The sequence below is a fragment of the Convolutriloba macropyga genome, chromosome 6 (genome assembly GCF_964194025.1).
Source record: "Convolutriloba macropyga chromosome 6, txConMacr16.3, whole genome shotgun sequence".
In the NCBI taxonomy this organism is placed as follows: Eukaryota; Metazoa; Xenacoelomorpha; order Acoela; family Convolutidae; genus Convolutriloba; species Convolutriloba macropyga.
This window is the reverse complement of record NC_134473.1, coordinates 46,069,589-46,088,067: the sequence shown is the minus strand read 5'-3', so window position 1 is coordinate 46,088,067 and position 18,479 is coordinate 46,069,589. Positions and strand designations below refer to the sequence as shown.

General features: G+C 35.0%; 1 protein-coding gene across 1 annotated transcript in view; it reads right to left on the bottom strand.

Moving 5' to 3' along the window:
* Window positions 1–17,610, bottom strand: part of LOC142341705 (putative G-protein coupled receptor 139) — a 31,563-nt gene extending 13,953 nt beyond the window's left edge. Inside the window, exons 1-3 of the mRNA XM_075392861.1 lie at window positions 17,309–17,610; window positions 10,786–10,837; window positions 8,056–8,206 (exon numbers count right to left, since the gene is read on the bottom strand). Coding sequence (XP_075248976.1) covers window positions 8,056–8,206; window positions 10,786–10,837; window positions 17,309–17,595 — 490 coding nt within the window. The 5' untranslated portion in view covers window positions 17,596–17,610. The remainder of the gene's footprint in view (window positions 1–8,055; window positions 8,207–10,785; window positions 10,838–17,308) is intronic.
* Between the last annotated feature and the right edge of the window lie 869 nt (window positions 17,611–18,479).

The window sequence follows — 18,479 nt, the reverse complement described above, 5'->3', positions numbered from 1 at the left end:
GACCTAAACCTGAGTATCAATGAATTGAACAATTTGTGAAATAGGCGAGGTTCTGAAAAAGAAAATTTTTTGCAGCAAAATTTAGAGATTGTGACTAGGAATTAAACTAGAACAAAATAAAATTTTTTTAATAGGTATAATTAATTCACGAAATTAGAAAATCTTGGTTCATAAACGATCAACGATCATTGTTATCAGTTCAACCCATGCAATCAATCATGCAATCAAAATAGTTTCCTTTTTGGAAAATTGTTTGAAGTAAAACTTCCTGTTCTGGACAATCACATTTCATCCGCCACTGAGGTACAACTAGTATGATAATTAATTAAATTTCGGCTCCCCGCTCATTGGGTGAGTCCAAAATTTATCACTATAGATTGTCCCCGCTCATGGATGACACACTATTCAATGCCGACTCGCCTCTTAACTTCTGCAACAAGGATTCAAAGGTTTGCTCCCGTTTCATATGTGTCTATAATCTCGCATCCCTTGCAAGGAGCATGACCCCCGAATTGCTGTAACAGAGATGATTGAGATAACCTACTGAAGGCTACCGACAACCCCGCTGGCTGCAAATTTCTGTTATCAGCCAGAGTAGCGATTCGTTTGAGGGTCTTACGAACTGTCTCTGAAAATCCTCCAAACGTTTCGAAAGCCAAAGGAATGAATTGAATTCCGACTTCACTACAATTCTGGGCGTACTGTTCGTACTTCCTGTCCTCAGCAGCTGACAGAGCAAAACCACTCTTCTCCGACGCATTTATAATGAGGCTTGACTGCAAGGGAGAAGTGACGGTAACGTCTAAAGCTGCTGGTAGACCATTATTCCATACAGGTAAGAAGATATCGCCCTGTCTGGAGTTATTGTCGGGTAGTAAACTTTTCTGTTCAGAGACGGGTGACAAAAGAGCTCCCGAGCCAGCTCATATAACTTTGTTTCGTATACGATCATGACGAGAGATCATATCACCGCGACCATGGCATGACACCGCATGGTCGCCCATTACATCTAGAGTCCCAGATTTACAAAAAGGACATTTTCTCTCGTTCTCGTACAATTTTTCACCCAGACGATATTTGAGAGCAACACGGAACTCATTGGAATATAGGTGTAGTTCCAGAGCTGGAATGGGGGCTGCGGATAACCAGGCACCAGACTGCGGTAGAGAAAGAGATGGTAAGCGAGCTTTTTCTCTTATGGAACTTTGTTTTCCTAACAAGTTGTCAAAGGCTGAGTTATCAAGTTCCTCCTGATTTTTTCTTTGAGAAGGATATGTCGTCGCAATTTCGCTCAATTCCTCAACTGCTTTAACAAATGAGAAGCCTTCAGTTGGATTATGGCCTGTTAATTTTTCTACAAGAACAGAGGATTGAAAAACAGATCCGACGTATGCAGCCTGAACCTGATCTGCTGATCGTCTTATTCCTACACCGGTTTTATTGATTGGAAGGCATGCTTGGTCCCAAGAGGTGTTTGACAACAAAACTCCAAGAACACCTTCAAAGGTTGCACTTTGAACCGAATCAAATTTTCGAAGGATTTTATTTGATTCGTCCGAAAGAGAATTGCATCGCAAATAGTAGACCATTTTGGGAGCACCAAGGCAAAAACGCAAAATACCAAGAGCACATTGAGGATCGTCTACATATGCTAAATTGTCTAGAAGTTTCTCTAACTTTTTAACGCGTTTGAGTAAACAACAGGAAACAAAAGCGTCAGATCCTACAGCAGCTCCTAAAATTTCAATTCCATCTACACAGTTCCTCTTGATCAAATGGTCAATTTTTGTCATGCTTTCGCTCGCACCTATCCTTTCTGAGTTCCAAACCAAATTTTTCTCCTGATTTTGAGAGAATTTTTAACGCAATACAAAGTTCGATCTCGGTTCCTGCAATAATTCCGTCATCGAGATACCAGCAATGTTGCAAGAGATTCGGTATTTTGCTTTCGATTTCGTCAATAAGAGGCCAGATGGCCAATGAAAACCAAAGAGGACTTAGTGGATCACCTTGTTGCACTCCTGCCTGACTGTCAACAATTGAGCTATTGAAGAACAAATCACTATGTTTCGAGTAAAAAAAGGATGCAAATTAAATTATACTAGACATCAAAACTTTTGTTGAGCCGAGGAGATGACTGCGCTTCACTGAATTAAATGCGTTTCTGAAATCAATTTGAAGTATGCCACCACTTTTTACACTCTTCATTCTTTCGAAAGTTATTTTTGTGGCACGCACTATGCTCTCGGCACCACCCTTGACAGCAACTCTCAACTGCTTTGAACCAAACAACTCAACCGCATCAATGGCTGCTTCTTTTGCAATGCACTTGGCAACAAGGCGCCGAATAACTTCACCCACAGCAATAGGTCTAATGCCGGTTTTCTTTCTATTCAATGCTGTTAATGTAGCACTACAAAAAGCTGGAGCCACAAAACTTGGGAGCAGGCCCCTGCTGGCCAAGTTCACTAATTTGGTTAGGGAATTCATTGCCCGCTTGGATTGATCAGAAATTGAACAATTGATTGCGTGGAGAAGATGCTCTGGGTACATTTTGGACGGCCCAGCTGCTGTGAATTTCGAAAAAGACTGGAGCTGCAAAAGAACCTGTCCCTCATCGAATTGATAAGCTTCGCAGCTATAGTCTTCCAACGGCTCAAGAATTTCGTTTTCCTCTGGATGCAGATTTTTGAGTTCAATGAGTGTTTTTCTGTTGTCGGGTCCTATTCCATCCGATGATAAAATCTTTGCCGCACGACCAAAACTGTCCTTGAAGACAAAGTGTTTTCGCTCGGGAGGCAAGCGCTTCCAGAAATAAAATAACTTACAAACAATTTTACAAACAATGATATTTAGATACGTTTTCATACAGAAACTTGTTTTTTTTCACAAATATTTATTTGATTTCATATTTGAAACGTATTCAAAATACATGAATGTTCTTCCAATAGTAACAAAAAGTAGTAACAATAGTAACAAAAAATGCTATCGTTCCGACTAGTATAACTTGCAATATCAAATCGCTGTAGGAGCGTTAAAAAAGTCTTACTTTTAACCAAAAGAGTGATTTTTAACTGTGCTTGCGTTTGTCATTGTATGGAGCAAAACTTGCCTACATTTTATTACCTCCATTACTAAATTTTTTATTGTAGGAGCTTAAGCAAGATGTTTGAAAACGAAGACCGCGAACAATACAGTACAAAACTTTACAAATATTTGCGTCAGCATAAATTAAAACATCTATATTTGCATGAGTTAATCATCTAATCATTACGAGTTATACCCCAAAAATTTCCGCCTGAGTAAAAATCCCGCAAAAAAACGCTATATAAAGTGATCGAAATTAGGAGACAAGCTTTGTATCTTATTTTCTGCAGAAGGGGTCCGTCATTTTTACTGAGAAAATGAGAAACTTTAACTGAGAAACTTTAAATTTGTAAAATAGGTGACAAGTCTTGTAGCACGTTTCCGCTTGTTTTAAGTATCTATTTCTTGCAATGAACTTATCCTTAAAACGCAATTGAGCCCAATTAAAAGCGCTCTTTTTGAAAATGCAAAAGTAATTAAAAGTTTCTAATTGAGCATGCAAAAGCGATTTGAAACTTTTAAAGTGATTTAAAGATAGAACTAATACATGACAAATATATTTGTTTAGAACTTTGGTATGTGTTGTTTTTTTAGTGGCATTCATTTCAAATGTGATATTTACTCTTTTTCTTTCCAGTACCATTGCAGCAGACACACCACCAGGACGAAATCTTTAAAATTATTAGACAGATGTAAATCTGTAAGTAGACAAAAAAAAATTAAACGACACCTATAAACCTGAAAATAGGCGCCAAAAAGTTGATTCAAAATATTAAATACCCCTGTAAACTTGTAAAAAGACGCAATAAAAGGACGAACAATAGAGGGATTTTTCAGGAAAAAATAATTGACATCCAAAACAGACGCACAATTGAGAGAATTTTCAGAAAAAATTGACGCTAAAATATTGAACAAACTATATTTAACAACTCAATTGCTGAATTCAAATGCAGATGACTCATTAACAATCTTAGCAAGAAAAAAACGGTATTCACTTCACATGTGATTTTTTAAAGAAATTTAGCTCTGCTCAGTCTCGTCTGTTATGGACAAAAAAGGAGTTAATAAGTTGGTACAGGAAAAACTATCGTTTTAATGATACAAAAACTCACCCAAATGCTAGGTTTTTTGATGAAGTAGCCAATTCAATAATAAAACATAAAAAAGAAAAATTTGAATCCGAGGGATTATTCAGAAAAGTTTTTTATTTGTCAAATAAAATTATCTCAAAACAGTGATGTTAAAAAAGTAAAAGCCAAAAAACTACTAAGAAAATGTAAGGCGAGGTTCAAGAATATCAGCTGACGCTATTTTCGTTTTCCATCACCCTGAAAAGAAACTGGTATTATTCAGAAATTAATTTGTCAGATTTTCTAAAAATTTCCTAAAAAAGGCTTTGGGTGATGCCAATTCCATATCCTGACCAGCAACTCACATCAAATAAATACATTATTAAAAATTTGAGCCCTATATGGAATAATAGTAACCTGTAAACCCCTTTTAATCACTTAAATTCTATCAATAATTAAACGCACCTTAAATTCGGATTAATTGCTGATTATAGATACTTTCAGATCGAAAATTAGATACATTCAGTGCGAAATAGAGCTAACTTGCGCGCGAAAAGTTATATACAAATCAAGCAGATTCGTGGTACGTAGCGAACGAAAAATAGAATACGCTGCTTGTATCTCAAATTTGAACGCTATTGCGAACACTTTGAATACTTCGAACACTTTGAACACAAAATTGGAACACTTTTGCGAACACGTTTGCCTGTTTTTGCTAAAGTATCTATTTTTTGCAACATTGTTCAACTTTCAGTTTATTAATATCGGAAAAACGAAGAAGTGATACGCAGATCGGGTGAATTTGCCCGTGACAATTTGGGTATACCTCTGCGACGTAATGGTTTTTAAAACAGTGATGATGGTTTGGAATAATCGAGTTACATGTTATCTTTTTGACCAAGACGCACTGTCATAATATGCACGTTCACAAGTGAAGGAACTCTATTGGGACTTGTTTCTCAATTAAAACTTCAAACAAAGACATGTATAATTGTTTAGTTATATTAAAACGTTTTTAATTGTCATTTTAATTCAAAAAATCTTGTGGCATGAAGAAAGATTTCCCATAAAATGAAACTGAAAAAATATGTTTGCCCAATTTAGATATAATTAGTTCCGTGAAATTGTTTTACTATTCATAAGATGTATATATAGTTTCTCAATGTAAGATCCCACCAAGGATCGACGAAAAAATATGGCGATGAAGTTATATGAGTAAAACAGTATGAATTTTGGCAAATTTATACCGAATAATTCGGCTATTAAATAAACTCAACTGCAAGCCCTTTTTTGGCTTGAACTTAATTATTTATATCCGGGGTGTATTCATAATTTATTCAATCTGAATTATATTCTTTGACTGGTTTAATATCGACACAAACTCAATATAAAAAGTACAAATGTGAGTTGTAAAGGTTTTAGTTCTCTAGGAATCAAAGTTGTATTTCATTATTCCTGAGCCCTATATGTACAGCGCAACCAAACCGTTATCTTTAGAGAAAAGTGCAGCAGAAAATTGTAGTATCGTTTACTTCAAAATGTTTTCTGACACAGGTTAAAGTTTCTAATCAAAATGTGAACAAAATTTTTACAGTATTGAATCTGATTGAACCTCACAGACTACAATCCACTCATAGCGTTCAAAAAAATTGATCATTTCAGAATTGGGACTTTAAAAAGCTGCAAAATTTCTGCTAATCTCTTATTCTTTTTTCTGTAATATTCATTTTTCTACAATATCTGACATTTCAGATTCATATAGCTCATTATACGTTTTTGTCTTCAATCCCGCAATTCGTGTTTTTTTTTGCAAATATTGTTTGTTGTGAAATAATGTTGCAGATAAAACCAATTCTTTTTAAAGATCGGCTCACTAAGTGTTGAGGCTACGCTTCACGCCAAACAAATCAATTCAAGGTCAAATCAAGCAGTGAAATTAGAATAAGATGAAAATCAAATTTTAATGCTACATTCTATAAAAGCCATATTAATTTGTTTCGTCGTCATTTAAATTTAGTAACTATTATTACTACTAGACTATCATACATGAAATGAAACTTGAGCAATCTCAACATCAGCAAAACAATATTACGGCTTAAAAATGTTGCTTCCGCTTCTTTGCGACTGTTTTTCGAATCGACCTGTTATTGATACAGAAAATTTGACAAAATTTCTACAACGTTAACAAATTTCCAATGACATCAAATTTACACCAAAAAAGTGACGTTAAGGAAAAATGTTCACATTCTGTCAACATTTTCATCTACAAGAAATCGGAGATGCAATTTTGATATAAAAACTCAACATAAAGGCAATATAGGAACCGATTAGCAACGTGAAGGGAGCTCGAAAAACTACCAAAAATTTGTTGAATTTCTCGAATTTTGTTAAACTAAAGTGACATACAGTGCCTATTGAAACACAATTCTTTGAGCGGTAAATAATTGTTATCGAGTCTGGTTTCTGTAGATTATCTTAGTGATTGTACAGTTAAAATAACTTTGACTTGTGAAAGGAGAATTAATTTTGATATCCGCAAACGTTTTTTCTGAGGAACAAAGTTCCTAAGTAAGAAAAACTTTGTGCAGACCAGAAAGGCAGTTTCTCATACTGACTTCAACGAAGCCTAGTTTAGTCTCACTAGTTGTGCTTTTGAGCATTTGAGTTTACTGAGAAGCACAAAGCGCGAAGATTGCTATAATTGTCAAATTTGACAATTGGCAAAAACTCTTCGAAAATATTAACACGTCGAAGACAGAAACTATTTGTCCTAACTAGAAGCTAGGAGAGTTACTTAGAGCTGGACACAGGTGACTTTGCATTTTCGAATTATAAATTGGGTTATTAGGAAGAACTAAAGCAAAATTTGATTGTTTCAGTTTGAATTATTTTGCATTCTGAAAGAAAAAAGTTGTTATACAGTTATTATCAAAGTTGAGTTTTTAGTTATTCGGACTAATTGAGCGTCAAATCATACAACGGTATAATCTACAGTATAGCGGATAATACAGATCACAATTGTTATCTACAAAAAGATAAACCCGGACAGATTTGAAACGAACTAGGTGGCGTAAAGTTTTCCTTGTCTTTGATAGAGGGAGTAGCCGTTACGTTAAACCATGTTTTATAAATTTGTCAGATAACGCGATTCTTAAGGATTTTTGTTTGAATTAGGCCGATTTCGCATCGTTTTTTCCAACTAGATGATTTATTTCGGATCATACGGCAACACCTGGGCTGTTTTCAATATATTTTTCAACTCTTAAACATGGATGGGAAAGTCATATAATAATCAGTTGTTATTCTTAGAAAGAGAAAGTAATAAATAAATATTGGGACAGATCAGATACCGTCATTTCTGGGATTTGGCACTTGATGAATCAACTCAAGTTCTTTAGCAAATGTTATGTCAAGCCTGCTAAGGTTTTCAGTTCTTATTTGAAAATTTATCCACTGATTTGCAAATTTTGTGTTGGTTTTAATTAGAAAGTGAACCGTCCATCATTTACCCTGTTTTGCCATTAGATATATAATATCTCAAAAGTAAACACAAAGTATAAACAATCCATGCTTCTTCTTCAAAAATTGTTTTGTAGTTGAAAATGACAGTACCTAATTTTGATTATAGTCAATTTTGCAAAAAAAAAATAAATTATATCCAGTTTTTAAATTTTTAGTGATTTTTTTGTTAATTCAGGATGTGATTTTCACTGTAGAGTACTGATAAGGACTTGAAATTTGTTCCTAGTTATGGAAAGATTTTAGCTGAAAGTTAGCTGTAAAGAATTACAATAAGACAATTTAACGTATTGAAATGATGCAGGTAATATTTGCATTACGTTGGTATAACAAAATTCAACTGTTCGTATATTTTTTGACAAAATGTTTTTTTGTTTACCCGCGGAGCAGCTGATGACAGGGTATTTGAAGTTGTGTTTCAACAGTCTGTACTTGAGTGGGTAAGTGACAGCCAACAATCTGTCGAAAGTGAAGAGAACCAACACAAATTGAGTGCTGAAGGTCGTCGAGTAATTGAGCCACTTTAGAATCTGTTGACCATCATAGAATAACTGTTTCAAATAGTACTTCCTAGTTGGAATTATTTTAATGAAAACTCTGCATTTAGAATCCAATTGGTTAAAATCAACTAAAAGTGAACGCAATGATGGCTCTTCGAGGTAAAAAAGATTTAACATGTGATTATATTAATGAAATGAACACCAACGTATGGACCAATGACTGATGACATAATATTAACAATATAATATCTTGACTTATAATATAAAGTAAATTATAATATAAAAAATAGCAATTAAAAAATTTTCGTCACATTTTGTAATACTGGATTTTTGTTCTCATTTCATTGCTTCTTTTTCGTATCTGTCATAGACAAAACTGATAACTCTAGCCCATGAAACAAGTTAAAGTTTATGGATTTTTGCCCTTTTCGTTGCTTTTTTCTATTGCTTCTTGGGCCTTGTCAAATTTTCACCTCAAACTTTTGCTTCGAGAGGAAGCGTTATCATGTATGATCATTTTAGTCAAGTATGTATTTGCATATAAAAAACTCAGTTTATAACAATTAAAAAGATTTGGTTGGATGCCCATAGTTATTTAAATACTTTGTTGTTTAGTTTTTTTATGTGGCAACAAGGTTGTTGAAAAACGATGCTGTTATCATACTGCCTGCTTTAAAAAAGTTATCAATTTGAAGCAATGGAACAGTCTTCAATTAAGTCTCTAGAGAAAATTTATTGGAAAATTTTACCAATTCTAATTCTCTCTACGAAACTCTAATTTTCATCCCTTTACAAAAAAGTGAGTTTTATCAAGTTTAATTTTAAGTCAAACATCCTAACTAGGGACTCAATTGCGGTTTTGCAGTACAAAAAACAGCAACATACCAAATTATGTATTCAAAAAACTAAAATTTGCATTTTTTCTAAAAATAAATTTACTGCCAATATATTAATCAGGAATTAATTTTATTGGTTTGAAGCCATAATGGCCACAATTCTATTCTGTGGGCTCCCTCAGGTTTCTATCTGCTTTAACAGCAAAATCCAACTTTAATCGGATCTTGCGTAACAAAAAAATACGCGATTCTAAATTTTTGCTGTTCTGCAGACACTAAATTGATGAAGAAATGTTTATTTTATAATGTTTGAAGGTTTTTTAAGAAGTTTTTTTTCACCAGTTTTCTCGGAGCTTAGTGAAAGAGCAAAACAGCGTTGAATAATTCTAAAGACATACTGTTTTTCTGGATGGCCGTACTCTGTTCAGGTCACAATTTACATTGTCTAGTCTTGATATTTTAATTAATTTTTCTTGATGAAAAACAATATGTTCTGCTTAACTCAATATAATCTTAATGAAGAAAAACTTCACATAAAGAAACTTGAAAGGTTCTGGGGATGTAACGCTTCAGAACTGAATTAAGTTTTCATCCTTGAAACAAGCTGGTTATCGCTGAAATGCTCTGAGACTCAGGTCCGGGTCGTTTCTTGAAGTTCAACTGTAAATTTAACAATATGCGCTGCTGATCTCAAATTTCTAAAGTCTAGTGTCCGACCGAAATCTATCCGGTAAATCACTAATTGGTTCTAATAACTGATAAACAATTAATTTATAAGAATATCATTTTCCAATCATTCAGCTTTACTTTAAGTCTTTTGAAGCCTTCATTGACTATACCGACAAATTTGATGGCTAAATTTCTCAATGAAGTCATTATTGCATTTTATTATCACAATTTTTTTTGTTTAAGCTTTTAATTGAATCTAGAAAACTTAGAAAAGCAGAAAAACTAGAAAAGAAACATTTTTGCAATCAAGCTGTCAAACAATCAGTAGCGACCAAGTTTTGTTTGGTATTTCCTTCCAACTTTTCTCACCTTTTCAAATTTCTGCCATGCTGATTATAAGTCGACTTTTACAAATATCTCTAAGCACAATGGCCAAGGAGGATTCATTTCCAATGGCCAAGGAGGACTTCCTAAACACGTGCATGGAAGTGCAAATCTTCAAAATAGTCTTAAATTTTGAAAAATTTTGGAAAACAGCTGCTCGAAAGCAGAGAAGGTTAGCTTTGTTGCTGTCGAATTAAGTTCTGCTTATAAATAATAACAACGAGCAATTTGAAAGTATAAGTGTTTTTCTTTTCCGACAATAAACTTTTCTAAAATCCATTGCAGCTATTCTTGCTACAATGATATTGAGGAATTAAGCAGTTTTTTATTGTTGCTAAAACTGCGCATTGTTCAAAAAATTGTCACTGTTTCCCACAGCAGGATCTCAAATTTTTCGTGGAATTTTTAACAATTTTCCTCAAAACGCAAATTAATGTTCATAATATATTACAGCCGCTTGCAAGCTCTACTCCACGATTTCTCAAAATTTCTTTTCAAAAATCTCATTTTTCAGTTTTGAGAAAAGTTTTCTTCCAAAGCGCTGAGAAATGCTTTTAATGGCGTATCTATCAAAATCTATAATAATAATAATACTTTTTCTAAATCTTCTTCTAACAAAAATTTTGTCAAAGATAACTTTTGAAACTATTTTTTTATTTTCCTGACTTATCTACCTATGTTTTTGATTGCTAGATTGAAACAGTTGTTGATTTCATTGACCTTGCATGAAAGTCCACTGATGGTGTAGAGATCACGTTTCCAGTAGCTAATCCTGAAAGTCAAAAAATAATAAATCGAACAAAATACGTCATGGTTGAAAATTAAAACTGATTCAATTAATCAATAGGTAATAATGCTTAACACGCAGAGCAAAAATTGATTATTGTCAAATTTATTGCACCAGGCGGATCTGTTCTGTTTCGTACGAACCAATTACTCCACCCCCTCTGCAGCAGATATTAAACTGACTGAACTGCCCATTTACCCTAAAATACTACCCGAGAAGGTGTTACTTATCGATTTTTGATTACGGCAATGCTCAGAAATATTTGACAGTTGGTCTTCTGATTTGAAGCATGACGTCACGAAACTTTCCTTTAAGAACCCCACCGCCAAAATTAAAGACAAGCCTGTACTGCTTACCGGTGTTGAGATGAATATTGTCAGAAAATGTACAAAGAGGGTGGAGATAAAAGAAAAAATTCTCGCCGTGAGTTAGTTGATGTTTAATGGAGGAAACCATGAAGCAATGAAAAAGGGTGAATAATTATTAGCCTAAATAACATTCAGCATGATGAATTTGATATCGAGTGAATCTATTAAAATTAATTTTTGGTCCCGCTGATTAATATTCATTTCTTCAGCATTCATTATAGACAATATTGAAAACAAATACACCATTGAGAATAATTGTGAAAAGGAAAATCTCAGGTTTTACGTATCTTACACTAAGAAGTGGGTGGTGATTTCTCTTGTTTTCAATCCAAAGCGAATTATAACAGGGCATTTCTTCAGACCGTGACGTTGAGTTTTTCTACTATCTAAATCTCCAATTCCAGGAAAAACATTTAAAAAGTTGTCTGCCATACGATACTGCAAATCTTAAAATTGATCATGTTCTGGCATATTAGCGCCCCAGCAGACAATTAATTGCTGAATCTTTTTCTCTTGTTATTGATATTAAAAATAAAAATTCGTAGCGGAAAAAAATTTTTCACTTGCCACAACCCAGCAAAGTTCCATACCATTAGAAAAGAAAAGATCGTGTCAGTTCCAGCAGCAGCTTATTGCTTCGAGGTATGAAAATCAGTAAATCCACAAAAAACTACTCAATAAGATGAGACTTTTAGTCGTGAGAAGTGAATTTTAAAAATTCCTTACCGAATAAAGATCAAAACTACGCTTTTGATTTCTGATTTCGATAATAAAAAGTTAGTTCTATTGTGAACAATTTTTGACAGTGCTTCCAAAATTTGAAATATTTAATAATAAAAATAAGAATATTTTTCTACCTTTTCTATCAAAAATTATTTCAAAGACAACTTTGAAGCTCGTTTTCTTTTCTAGGTTTTACGACAAATCAACCTATGTTTTTGATTGCTAGATTGAAATTATTGCTAATTTCCTTGACTTTGAACGAAAATCCAATGGTGGCGTAAAGATCACGTCTCCAGTAGCTGATCATGAGAGTCAAGAAATAATAAATCAAACAAAAATGCGTCATGGTTGAAAATTTAAAACCGATTAAATTAATCAAAAATTAGTGATGCTTAATGAGCAAAGCAAAAATTGATTATTTTCAAACTTATTGGAGCAAGCGGATCTGTTGTGTTTCGTATGAACCAATTACTCCACCCCCTCTGCAGCAGATATTAAACTGACTGAACTGCCCATTTACCCTAAAATACTACCCGAGAAGGTGTTACTTATCGATTTTTGATTACAGCAATGCTCAGAAATATTTGAACACCACGCCCCCGCTCAATTAAATTTCTAAATTTTGGAAAAGATAAGCAAATTAACTGTAAAGAAATTGATTAGGTGTAATGAGGTTGAGGAGATACTCTTGCCCCCCTCCACCACCACAACCACCACCACCACCAACCCCACCACTATGACTGATGTTTCGACGTGCCTTCAGCACTCCGGTAAACAGTTTGAACAGCAATTTGCTTACTACTGCCCGGGTCGGTGGACCAAAAATAACGGCTGCTCTAACAGTTTAGTGTGATGATAAAAACTTTACACCGCCGAGTTCGTTCGAGCTATTCAATGCCTGTCCTGATATTTCGACTTGGCAGTTCTTTTTTTGTAACTGGGTATATCCGCTATTTTCTTTTCGTTGCTTTACAAATTTGGTTTCTGACTATTGTCTAATCTTGGTTTTTGATATCAAATTGAATTAAGTTTGCTACCGATCACACAATACAGGATCTTTTTGTGTATTCCCATTCAATCCGGTATCTGAAACAAATCGAAGACAAAGATATATGTCTAAGATCTGTTTATGCTTTAAAGTATATTTAAAGCTTCATTGATGTTGGTTTCGCCTTTTGTAATCACACGTTGTAATACCGGAAACTGGGATTCGTAACAAACGATTTGAAGCTGGAGTAGTTCCCAGATACAGGGCACAGTAACAAATAATTTGCTGCTCAAGAATAAATTTCAATTCAAGACCCAGTAATAATTCACTGCTCCGGGAGAGATACTTAAAACGCAAGACACAGTAACATGGTATTTACTGCTCAAGGCAGTTTGTTTTTGCATCATTTTGCTGAGTTATATCAAGAAGGCTGTTTGCTATGGCTAATAGTCATGATTTTTTCATGATGTTTTTTTGTTATTTCCCCTTTCTCATTTTTTCACGTGATTATGACTCTAACTGTAACTATAACTATAACTATGACTGTTACTTTAACTAAACAGTTGACATCACAACAGAAAAAGGACAAAAATGAACACCTAAAAGGCTAAACTAAAATTATCTCTTCTCAGTTCTTATGCTGCTTCTTTTTCCCCGTCTACGGAAGCTATGTAAGTTGAGCTCCAACACTCTTCTTAGAGCTCCGCTCTTGATCATTTTAGTTTTAAATTTTTGACATTTTCAGCGTGTTCTATTTTGCTATATTAAGACCACGAGAACTCGCGCGGTACTTTTCGGATATTCCTTCTGGTCGACTTTTGAACGCAGCATTTCTTTGGCGTGTTCGTTTTTTAAATGTGGGAAACCTACATCCCCATGTATTCAGTTTCAAAAGAAGAAATTAAATTGTTATCTTAAATTCATAGTGTTCCTGGGTTAGTGTGAACTGATGAATTGATTCTCTATGAACGATAGAGTCTAAAAGCAAAATTTAACCGAAATCTTCAAATAATATGATTATAGAGTAGTGCTGCCCCGGTACCTTATGTACCACCTAGTTGCAGAATATGGTCATTACATAGTCAATCACTGTTTACTAGCACTTGGAGATTCAATTTGTTTCACCAAGATGTAATATTAAAGTCACTGGAATTAAAACAGTAGTTTAATTAAAATTTAAGTTTGAGTACATTAGAAACAAACATTTAAGTTCTTGCAAGAAAACCCGCTGATTACATTCGTCCTGAAACCAAACATTTCGACGACTTTTTAGCTTGAAATATGGACAATCGACGACTTCTTTGCTTGAAATATGGAGATTACCAAAGTATTTCTGAACTCTAGCATTGAACATATTGAACAATGTGCATTTAAACCCGACCATACCCATGAAATAGAACGTACTTAATCTTTATCACAATTGAAACCAAACATTGCAAAAATTTTTTTCTACTTTTGGTCATTTTCTCGGTGTTCTAGACTATCCAGGATGAAGTCTTCGACCCAAGACAGGTATGGGCCAGACGGACCTGGGTCGCGTACAGGGGGTCCGGTGTTACCCAGGTCGAGGTGGCCAGACCAAAGTGACCTCTGATCAGACCATCTTCGACCAAACACTTGCTCTCGGTGCGCTCGAATTAAATTGTCTGGAAAAAGCTTCGGGCGCACTTTTGTCTGGACAATGGTCTGGAACTTGCCTGATCAGAGGTCACTTTGGTCTGGGACGGTCTGATCAGAGGTCACTTTGGTCTGGGATGGTCAGAGGCAGTTTCAAGCGCACACAAGTCTGATCAGAGGCCGCTTTGAGTGCACACTAGTCTGACCAGAGGCCCATTTGAGCGAATTTTTTTTCAAGTTTTTTTTTTTTGTTTTTTTACTGACATTTTGTTGTCTCTGTTAAGAGTCAACAATTCAGCATCATTTTGATCAGATCTCCATCTGAAAATCTAATGGGTTTGAAAATCTAATGGGATTGATCAGAACCAAGGGGTCCAGCTGATAGCAACTGCCGGTCCCCTCAATAAAAGATTTTGAATCAACCTCAAATCCACAATTTATGTACAACCATTCGTTAAAAGAAGTTTAATACATATTAAGAAAGAGTTTCAGTTTAAAATGAAGAACTGAAGAAAAAAGTTCTCGTTAAAACTGAGTTTCTGTTCCTGTTGTATTAAAGACTTCTTTTGCATCCGGCGCACTCAGCCATTTCAAGCACCATGGAGGGCTTCTGCTGGCATTTCAAAAAGATAATGGATCGGATACATGGCTAGCCTCGTAGGAGATGATGTGATCGGCATTTTCATTATCACAAGGTAAGTAACAAGTACTGTTAATTATTTAAAACAAAAAAAAATTTTTTCAGGATATTAAAAGTTTGATGACGTTGGTGGGACTCGAACCTCATTGTGTAGATGTCAGAATTTTAATCGATATTAGTGCATTGCACTAAGTTTTCTTCTGTTTTTGGAGTTGTTTGGCATCATAGTTTCATTGTTCTCAGTTTGGAAGTGTCTGAAAAACTGAGATGGATGAGATTGGCTCATCCTGAGTCTCGAACCCACGCTCGCATTGTTAATATCGAGTATATCAATACTTTTTCGATCGCAATACGAAATAGCTTCCAACCAATTAAAGCAGATAGGTAGTATAAAACAAATGATCTTTATTCGTATAATATAATAGTCGTCAGTCTAAGGAGAACAAATGCTAAAATTTTCTGTTCGAAAAGGAAGGACTGAAAAAGTTAAAATGAACTTTGTTTTAATTTCATAAAGGAAAGTGAATAAAAAAAATCAAAACTGACGAAAAATAAGAAGTGCTTTTTTTAAAAAGTGCTACGCTGACCTAACCATAAAACCACTGAAACCAAACCGCGCGCAGCACAAAGCTAGATGATGAAGTGTTTCTCTTGTTTAATTTAATTTAATTCAGTGGAGTATCAAAAAGATGATAAAAAGACTGAAATAAAGATTTCAAAAGGAAACGAAGCTTGATTAAATTGATAATTGCCGTAATTAGCTTTTGTTTTGATGTTTTTGGTGATCTGTTCAGCCCCGAATTTACTAAGCGAGCGGCTGGCTGAATAGAATGAAAAGAATGAAGTGGATTAAAAATAAGTTGTGTCTAGCCCCGAATTGACTAAGCGAGCGGCTGGCCATACACTCATAATATTTCCTATCGGATAAAAAGACGCCTATGTGCGAAATAAAAAGTAAGAGAAGGAAATAAAAGGAAGGTGACACTTCTCGGCTTCGAACTCTTATCGGTTCGGTTTGTTAGTTACGTGTATACGTAATTCTCCGCTGAGCCAATTGGCTTGGCTTTAACAATCATACTAAATCGTTTTGAGTTGGCTGTAGGTAATAAACGCTTTGACTGATATATGAAAGAAAAAAAATTGCATAGTGATAAATAAACAAAGTTGGAGTCGAACCGTAGCTGTAGGTATAGAGATCTTCGTGTTCGTTGCTCCTCACAACTGCGTTGCTGGCTAATAATTTGTCTTATTTCGCTTGCTAGCCATCAAAATCGTGTGATGTTTTTCGCTGAGATTTCAATATAAAGTTGCACTTCCTTGTTTTCCCGTTTTTGTCTTCGTATTCCTATTTATCCAATTCCCAAGTTTTCCACTGATGTCAGTCCGGCTGCCGATTTTTCTTGGAAAACAATTTATGGCCTTGAAGTTGGAGATGCACTGGGGCTCGATCCTCATTCTGTCATTCATCAGTGTTTTGAGCTGCTACCTACGCCGGATGGCTAGTGTGCACCAGTTTGTCATTTCTTTTTTTTAAGTATTGAAGGTGATCGAGAGAATAAAAGATTTTGAATCAAAGTAGATCAAGACGCTTTTATGCAAAGCTGCCTAAGTTCATTTATTCAGTTTAAAAAAATAAATTAATGGCATACTCAAAAAAAAATTTGTGGACACTTTTTTTGGTCTTATTTCCATTTGCAATACTTTTAGAATTGGCTTTTCATTAGTTGAATGTAAGATTGATAACATCGTTTTTCATGAAATGAATATATTATAGCGATATTAACAAATTTGTTGATCTTCAAAATCATCCTCCGATCAGACTATTTTGAACGCACTTTAGTCTAAGCAGAAGCAACTTCGAGCGCACTTTCGTCTGATCAGAGGTAATTTCGAGCGCAATTCAGTCTGATCAGAGGTTGTTTCGAGCGCACTTCAGTCTGATCAGAGGCGGATTCGAGCGCACTCTAGTCTGATCAGGGTATGACTTTCGAGTGCACAATAGTCTGATCAGAGGAGGTTTTCGAGCGCACTTTAACCGCACACGGACCTCAACCTGGGTACCGAGCTCATAGTACGCCTATTGAAAGGATGGTGGAGGTAGCAAAGTGTATTGCACTAACCCCACAGTGAGAATAGAATCGACGAATCCAGAGATGATGTCTCCGATGGATAGGATGAGCATGTATGCCATTGAGGATGAGTTTATTCCCATGTGGAGTAGAGTGGCTACTCCCAGTCCATTCAGCACAAAGCCACACAACCCTATCAGTGGAATCACTCCACCATTCACCACCCCAAACAATCCACTCCACAATTCCACCTCATCCGAAGAGGAAGGGCTTTCTCCTGTTGATGAAAGATCCACTTCATAGTCAGAAACGTTTAATATTTTGGAGCTTTCTGACATTTTGAATAGATGACGGAAACTGTTTGTTGCTAATTACCAGCTGAAGAAAACAGTTACTCTTTAAAAATGCTAAGATCAAAATGGAAGCAGGCTTTTGATTATGAAATACAAATAAGGTCGTCTTTGTTCAATAAACGATTTCTATTGGCTGATTTTGTCTGCTTTTTTACTTGTTTGGGCGCGTCTAAGATGTTAATTAAACCGAAAATTTTTCTCAGCAAAAAGAAAGTTTGACTTTTTCCTGTTGTTTTAATAGCAATACCATTAGTTGAAGCTTTAGCTAGACAGCTTGAGTGTTCTTCGGCATCAAATTCTCGATTTGTATAAGATAAGGACCTCATTTTAAAGATCATTTTAGTCACGCAGACGTTATTTTATACTTTAAAACCATTACGTGAACTTAAATTTGTAACCAGCTCATCGCATATCCCGCCTTTTTGATTTTGGTTGGGCAGAAATAATGATAAATTCAGGCTCGCCACTTTGAAGTTTTTTTCGATTCACAAAAAACCCGCCATCCTTCGAGTTTAAAAATGAACTTTTATTGATATAACTGAACATTTCGTCTGATTTAACTGAACATTTTATGGTAGTACCTTTTGGTCAGATGAGAAATGAGACAAAAATCGGGAAGTGCGATAAAACTTTGAATAGAGGCTCTAAATGTTGCCGTTTTACTCCATCTAACTGTCTATGAAAGTCCGATGACAAAAATTTCAGAGCACTATTTTGGATATCCGTTTTGCATTTGGGCTTTTAGCATCAGTTAAATAACATGAACGGATAGTGAATACAGGTTATGCCATTGCAATCATCAAAGGAAGGAAAATATAGGAAGCAAGTGGGAAGTACTCAATTGGGAATTTCTTTAATACTTCAGAAAT